This window comes from Pan paniscus, chromosome 11 (assembly GCF_029289425.2).
Source record: "Pan paniscus chromosome 11, NHGRI_mPanPan1-v2.0_pri, whole genome shotgun sequence".
NCBI classification, from domain to species: Eukaryota; Metazoa; Chordata; class Mammalia; order Primates; family Hominidae; genus Pan; species Pan paniscus.
In genome coordinates this window covers 27,534,606-27,542,751 of record NC_073260.2, presented here as the reverse complement: position 1 = coordinate 27,542,751, position 8,146 = coordinate 27,534,606, and the positions used below count along the sequence as shown (strand labels likewise).

General features: G+C 45.8%; 1 protein-coding gene across 1 annotated transcript in view; it reads left to right on the top strand.

Annotated features, from left to right (window-relative positions):
* The first annotated feature begins 6,683 nt into the window (after positions 1-6,683).
* The window catches only part of UGCG (UDP-glucose ceramide glucosyltransferase), a 38,181-nt gene continuing 36,718 nt past the window's right edge, over positions 6,684-8,146 (top strand). The window contains exon 1 of the mRNA XM_003810861.6: positions 6,684-7,202. Within this exon, the coding sequence (XP_003810909.1) occupies positions 7,105-7,202 (98 nt within the window). The 5' untranslated portion in view covers positions 6,684-7,104. The remainder of the gene's footprint in view (positions 7,203-8,146) is intronic.

Below are 8,146 nucleotides of genomic sequence, written 5' to 3'. Positions count from 1 at the left end.
GGCGCCCGCCACCGCGCCCGGCTAATTTTTTGTATTTTTAGTAGAGACGGGGTTTCACTGTGTTAGCCAGGATGGTCTCGATCTCCTGACCTCGTGATCCGCCCGCCTCGGCCTCCCAAAGTGCTGGGATTACAGGCGTGAGCCACCGCGCCCAGCCTTAAATTCTTCCACTTGTTGTTTGTGCTCTTAATGAACTGTTCTGCAATGACATTATGTTTCATAAAATTCCTCTTAACTGAAGCAAATGATATGGTGGAAGGAAAGAGCAAGATGTTTAAATTCCCAGAGCATCTTAGCAGAAACACATGATATACCTTCCGAAGTCTCAGATGGTGAAATTGACTTTCCTACATCTCAGATGGTGATGTATACATTACATTGGTTATTAAACTAAATAATGCTAGACCAAAATCTACTTTGCAAACTGAATTTTGGGAGTTGAACATCTACTATATGTTGTTTAAATTAACTCAATACTGTACTTGCTTATTTAAATAGCATTGACTTTGGAGTCTGACAAAGCCGGGTCCAAACTCCATCGCTGTCACTTATTGAATGTCATCTGGGCATTTAACTTAATCTTTTTGGCTTACTGTACAGTTTATGACTGTTGTGAAAATCAAGTTAATAGTTAAACAATTTCCCTAGCATGTCATTTATGTTCCCTTGTTCAGTAAATGTTAGTCAATCTCTCTCCACAATAAACTTACTGAGTTTGTTTACACACACGCACAAGCTGCATACATAGTCTAGGTGAAGATTTTAGCATTATGAGCTTAAATAAACTAGAATGAGTCATAACTATCTATCCAAAAATAAAGAAATTTCCAAAAACACTTTTAAAAAGATAATAGTTAAGGCCAGGTACAGTGGCTCAAGCTTAGAATCCCATCACTTTGGGAGGCCAAGATGGGTGAATCCCTTGAGTCCGGGAGTTTGAGACCAGCCCGGGCAACATGGCAAAACCCCATCTCTACAAATAATTTAAAAAGTATGCAGTGAGCCGAGATCATGCCACTGCACTCCAGTCTGGGTGACAGAGACTCTGCCAAAAAAAAAAAAAAAAAAAAATTAGCCTGGTGTGGTGGCAGGTGGCTGAAGTCCCAGCTACTTGGGAGGCTGAGGTGAGAGGATCACCTGAGCCTGGGAGGTCAAGGATGCAGTGAGCTGTGATTATGCCACTGTGCTCCAGCCTGGGTGACAGAAGGTGCTTAAGTGCCCACAAGGTGCTAAACCCTGGGATCTGATGGCAAACTAGTAATTCTTTTTAAGACAGAGTCTTGCTCTGTCACCCAAGCTGGAGTGCAGTGGTGTGATCTCACTGCAACCTGTCTCAAAAAAACAAAATGAAAAAACAAAAACAGTTGATATTTACATGGGGCATATTTGAACATCTTTTGAATTTAGCTTCCGTTAAGAATAAACATTAGTGGTTCGATCTAGGAAAGTATGGATTAAAACAAGATTAAGCATGAAATGTTAAAAGAAAATGAATATGTGATTTAATTTAATTTAATTAATTTATTTATTTTTGAGAAAGTCTCACTCTGTTCCCAGGCTGGAGTACAGTGGCACGTGATCTCAGCTCACTGCAACCTCTGCCTCCCAGGTTCAAGCAATTTTCCTGTCTCAGCCTTCTGAGTAGCTGGGATTACAAGCACGCACCTCCATGCCTGGCTAATTTTTGTATTTTTAGTAGAGACAGGCTCTCACCGTGTTGGCCAGGCTGGTCTCGAACTTCTGACCTCATGATCCGCCCGCCTTGACCTCCCAAAGTGCTAGGATTACAGTCGTGTCCGGCCGAGTATGTGATTTTAAAAAAAAGATTTTAGGCCTGGTGCAGTGGTTTACGCCTGTAATCCCAGCACTCTGGGAGGCTGAGGCGGGCGGATCACAAGGTCACGAGATCAAGAATATCTTGACCAACATGGTGAAACCCCGTCTCTACTAACAATACAAAAACCAGTCAGGCGTGGTGGCGTGCATCTATAGTCCCAGCTACTCTGGAGGCGGAAGCAGGTGAATCGCTTAAATCCGGGAGGTGGAGGTTTGCAGTGAACTGAGATAGCACCACTTGCACTCCAGCCTGGGCGACAAGAGTGAAACTCCACCTCAAAAAAAAAAAAATTTTTTTAATTAGGCATTTGGATATGAGTTAGCATAGCAGCTGAGAAGAACATGAACTCTAGTAAACTCTAGTCACTCTCCTGGACCACACCCACATATATAAACACAGGATACCAGTGGTTTATCAAGATCAGGCCCTGAACTGATAATTTGCCTGGAATCTTTGTATCATTTAAAGGCAATTTACAGTAACACAGTATCTTAGGATCTGAAGGCTTTTACAAAGTTACCATTTCATGCATAACAAACCAATGTAAGTTAATCACCTGAGCTGATAGTTAAGGTATTTTTCTACTTAATTCTAAACATGTTTAGAAAAAAGACAAGAATTACTTTTTTCTTGGCATTAGCACCACAAATTTCATGTCAATTGATTCTTTGTTTATGAAACTTCAAATTTACTCAATTTCTGGAGGATCACCTTGTTTTCACCTTATTTTTTAAGTTTTTATAGGGCTGAAAATTTACAGTATGCCTATCTTTTAAAAATAATAATACACTCACCATAGAAAACTGGATTGTGATCTTTAAAATGTTTACATGAAAAATTATTTATAACAGTGACAAAGATGGAAAATATGTGATATTGAGACGAAAATTATGTTGTTGACTGTCAAGTAGAGTATGGGCTTTGGAGCAGGTCTTCAGGACGTGATTAGTTGAACTAATATGTAATTACTCTAACTCTTTAGCTTAATTTTATAAGATAAAGGAGGAGGTATGGAAGTTAATGTGTATTTTTCTCACAATGAAAAACCATTTAAAAATCTTTACAGACAAAGGAGAAAGCTGAGAAATTTTTCCAGAAATTTTTTCCAGAAAATTTCAGAAGTCACTGAAATTTTTCCAGTGACTTCTGTCAATGGATAAATAAACATTTTATCTATTCATTCAGTCAACAAATATTTAAGTGCCCACAAGGTGCTAAATCCTGGGATCTGATGGCAAACTGGTAATTTTTTTTTTTTTAAGTCAGAGTCTCGCTCTGGCACCCAAGCTGGAGTGCAGTGGCATGATCTTGGCTCACTGCAACCTCTGCCTACCAGGTTCAAGTGATTCTCCTGCCTCAGCCTCCCAAGTAGCTGGAATTACAGGTACCCACCACCATGCCCGGCTAGATTTTGTATTTTTTGTAGAAACAGGGTTTTACCACGTTGCCTGCCACCACGCCCAGCTAATTTTTCTATTTTTTGTAGAAACAGGGTTTCGCTATGTTGCCCAGGCTGGCTTCAGATCCTCCCACCTTGGCCTCCCAAAGTGCTGCAATTACAGGCCTGAGCCACCGCGCCCAGCCGCAAACTGGTATATCTTATTCAGACATTTATAGCATTTCCAATGTTATACACATATTTGTATACATATATACGTAGAACACCTTTAGTGGAACACTCACTAATTTTTTTTAAGAATTTACTTTTTAGAGTAGTTTTAGGTTCACAGCAAAACTGAGCAGAAAGTACAGAAGGTTCCCATATACCCACTGCCATTCCCTCCATCAGCCTCCTCCACTATCAACATCTTGCACCAGAGCACCATATTCGTTACAACTGATGGACCTACATTAACACACCATTATCACCTAAAGTCCATAGCTTACATTAGGGTTCACTCTTGGTGGTGTATTTTCTACGGGGTTTGCCAAATATATGACATGTATACACTATTATAGGATCATACAGAATAGTTTCACTCACAGCCCTAAAAATCCTGTCATCTATTTGTCCCTCTTTCCTCTGCTCCATGGCAACCACAGATCTTTATACTGTCTTCGTACTCTTCCCTTTTCTAAAGCTGTTTTAAAACGAAGTTTGGGTAAACATAGTTTAACTAGGGTCAAGTATAATATAACTGATCTTTAATCTACTGATTATACTCAATTTAGCAAATTTGTTAACTCTTAAGAATATCTACTTTCACATTTCTTTGGCCTCTTTTTTTGTGTTACTGGTCATACTATATAAAACCCTTTGTTGTAAGGTTCCAGAAAACATTTTTGAAAAAATGCAGAATATAAAACAATGCTTAAATTAAGCAATTGGTGTTCCTCAAATCTAAGAGGGCATTTAATGATAAGATGCAGCATTATTTTATATATCACTGAGATGCACTATTATTTTATATTTGAGTAAAAGAAAACCACAAGCCATTGGCTGGGCACAGTGTCTCACGCCTGTAATCCCAGCACTTTGGGAGGCCGAGGCAGGTGGATCACGAGGTCAGGAGTTCGAGACTAGCCTGAACAATATGGTGAAACCCCGTCTCTACTAAAAACACAAAAATTAGCCGGGTGTGGTGGTGTGCAAATGTAGTCCCAGCTACTGGGGAGGGTGAGACAGGAGAATTGCTTGAACTCAGGAGGCGGAGGTTCCTGTGAGCCTAGATCACGCCACTGCACTCCAGCCTTGGCGACAGAGCGAGACTCCACCTCAAAAAAAAAAAAAAAAGGAAAAACGCCAATTAACTCTAAGATGGCATTGACTGTGAGATGCATTCCCATTTCAGAGAAATTAAAATTTGTTAAAGTGTTTTTTTGAAGTGTGCCTTAGAATTAACTACAATCGTAAATTTTTGTTTGGAACGTCATTTCGATGTTAGAATTCTATTCCACTTTTTTTTAAGACAGGGACTCACTGTCACCCAGGCTGGAGTTAAGTGGTGCGATCACAGCTCACTGCAGCCGCCACTTCCCAGGATCAGGTGATCCTACCACCTCAGCCTTCCCGGTAGCTGGGACTATAGGTGCCATAACCATGCCTGGCTAATTTTTTTTTTTTTTTTTGTAGAGACAGGGTTTCATCATGTTGCCCAGGCTGGTCTCAAACTCCTGGCCTCAAGCAATCCTCCTACCTGAGTCTCCCAAACTGCTGGGATTACAGGCATGAGCCACTGCGCCTGGCCCTCCATCCTGCTATTTTTATCAGCCAGTAACTCTCAACAGTGGGAATTTGATTTTGAAGCATTGTTCTTTCCCACTGATTCTGCACCAGTGGAGCCAAGGATGTTAATCGAGGAATGGTTCGGACATTAACTCTTCTAGTTGTAGTTTGTCATTTAATTGCAGATTGAGGTAGATCATTCAGTGACTATTAACTACCATAAACAGCAATAATAAACAACTTTTCTTTTTTTTAAATTCATCTATTTTTTTTCGAGACAGAGTCTCGCTCTGTCGCCCAGGCTGGAGTGCAGTGGCGCGATCTCGGCTCACTGCAACCTCCGCCCCTCCAGGTTTAAGCAATTCTCTGCCTCAGCCTCCGGAGTAGCTGGGATTACAGGCGCCTGCCACCACGCCCAGCTAATTCTTTGTATTTTTAGTAGAGACGGGGTTTCACCATCTAGGCCAGGCCGGTCTTGAACTCCTGACCTCATGCTCCACCTGCCTCCGCCTCCCAAAGTGCTGGGATTACAGGTGTGAGCCACCGCGCCCAGCCACAACTTCTTTTCAAAATTGAATTCAATTCTGAAATATCTCAAGGGAGGTCATGGAATATTTAAAAGGCAATCACTTGCAACAATAAACATAAAACAATGCAGAAATAGTATAAACTCATCTAGATTGAAGAAACACAAACATTGAGTACTAGCATCTTCTTGGGATGACTTAAAATTAGGACAAATACTTAGTTACCTTACTACCCAAAGTGACATTTCTTCCCATTTTAGAGCTGTGCTGTCCACACGTACAATTAAAATTTTCTAGTACCTAGCCAAAGTATTTAAAAAGAGAAATTAACTTAATAATTTACCTAATTTAATGTAATATGTCCAAAATATTATCTTTTCAACATGCAATCAATATAAAATTTACTAACGAGATGGTCTTCCACATCTGATGTACTGTTTACTCCAGAGTGGCAAGCTGCCTTTCCAACCCTCACTTAGCCACATGTGGCTACCGTATTGGATGGCAGTCTTAGGGAATTTCAATATCAACTGATTCTTTAATTCTGAGTTTGAGAATTTCTTTTTATAATACACACGGTCGCTAAGGCGCTTAGAGATCTGTGAGGCGCATGGAGATTATTTTACTCTCCGGTCCCTTTTGATCCAAGATCCCACAGCATTAAAAGCAGTAAGAGGGAAGGCAATGGGCATCCCTTGCGCCCAGGAACGTGGCCTGGAGGGCCTGGCTGCTCCGAGCAGTAGCAGTGCCCGGCGGGGAGGCTGCAGACGCGGCGTTGGAAGTTGGATTTCTAGACAAGCGCCGGCAGCTGCCCGGAACCCGTGTCTTTTTCTGGCGCACCCAGGAACAGCAGGGCCAGACGGAGAGAGAGCAGCCTCCAGCCAGGCACAGGGTCCCGAGCTGCCACCGACACCGAGGGAGCCCGGCCCAGGGCTGCAGCGCTTTCCGCCTAGGTGGGCGGCAGCGGGAGCGAGGAGCCGGAGGAAGCCCAGCCTGCGTCCTGCGGGCAGCAGGACACGATCTCCCCGGCGCGCTCTCGCCGGCGCCGCAGCGGGCGCGCGGGCGACAGGGTGGGCGTGGACCGGTGGGGGCACCGCCCCTGGGAGAGGCGGGCGCCGCGGTTCCGGGGGCGGGACGCGCCGAGGAGTGGGGCGCGAGCCGCCGGTTTTGATTAGTGCGCGGAGCTGCGGCGGCGGAGCTGCTCGGCCGGGAGCCCGGCGGCGAGACGGAGAGGCGGCGGAGGTGCCCGCGCGCAGGGTCTGGTGGGCGGCCGCGAGGCTCGGGAGAGGCGAACCGGAGCGCGGGGCCGCGGTCGCCCCGACCAGAGCCGGGAGACCGCAGCACCCACAGCCGCCCGCGAGCGCGCCGAAGACAGCGCGCAGGCGAGAGCGCGCGGGCGGGGGCGCGCAGGCCCTGCCCGCCCCTTCCGTCCCCACCCCCTCCGCCCTTTCCTCTCCCCACCTTCCTCTCGCCTCCCGCGCCCCCGCACCGGGCGCCCACCCTGTCCTCCTCCTGCGGGAGCGTTGTCCGTGTTGGCGGCCGCAGCGGGCCGGGCCGGGCCGGCGGGCCGGGGGATGGCGCTGCTGGACCTGGCCCTGGAGGGAATGGCCGTCTTCGGTTTCGTCCTCTTCTTGGTGCTGTGGCTGATGCATTTCATGGCTATCATCTACACGTGAGTGAGGGACCGCAGGAGGGGCTCGGGGCAGGGGTCCGGGCCTCGGGGATAGGCGAGAATGGGAAACGTTTGCGCTTTGAAGGGGACTGGGCTCGGGCGGGGGTGGAGAAAGCTGATCGTCAGGCTGTTCCCCCCGTTCCCTCGCCCCTCGGACCGGCGGTGGCGGTGGTCTTTGCGAGGGAAAAGTGTTGGGCGTGGGAAGGGTTTGCTGGGTTGCAGGCGACTGCCCAGCCAGGCTAAAGGAGACTGCTCTTACGTGTCAGGCTGAAGGTGGTGGCTTGGTTTGATTGTGCTGGGGATTCGTGTGATTTTTCATCTGGGCCGAGATGTATGGTGTATTGTTTTTGTCTCCCGACCTGGGCCACGTTTCTGTTAGGGTGGTGATTGTGTCCACTTTTCTGGGAGCTGCTCACAGCTATCTGGACACCTCCCTGTGGATTTTCTTCTTCCTGGAAGGGCTCTATGCGCTTAGATAGGTGTGAAGCACCTGTCCACCCTGAAAAATGTCCACCAAACCTCCGAGCTGGCATGATAGCTTTGAGTCCTGTCAGCTTGTACATCTCAGCGTGGTTTTCTTTCCTTTTTTCAGTTCCTCGTTTTATTGTTTTATGTAGATTTGTACTCTCCCCGTGCCGGCCACATCTTTTCATTTTTGTTTAACAAATACTTCTTGAGGCCTACTAGATACCACGCACTGTTATTGGCCAGGGGACATGGTGGTGAGCAGGACAGAATTCCTGTCCTCATGGGGCTTACATTCTAGAAGGAAGGAGCAGATAAAATCTAAATAAGGTTATGAGATTGTGACGAAGCGTGCAAGTAAAATAGAACTGGGTGATGGCGTGAATAGAGACATGGGTTATGTGGCTAGTTTGGTATATCCACTGTTTAAGGTGAAATCTGCCTCTGTAAAGAAATGAAAAAATTGTATAGAGCACATT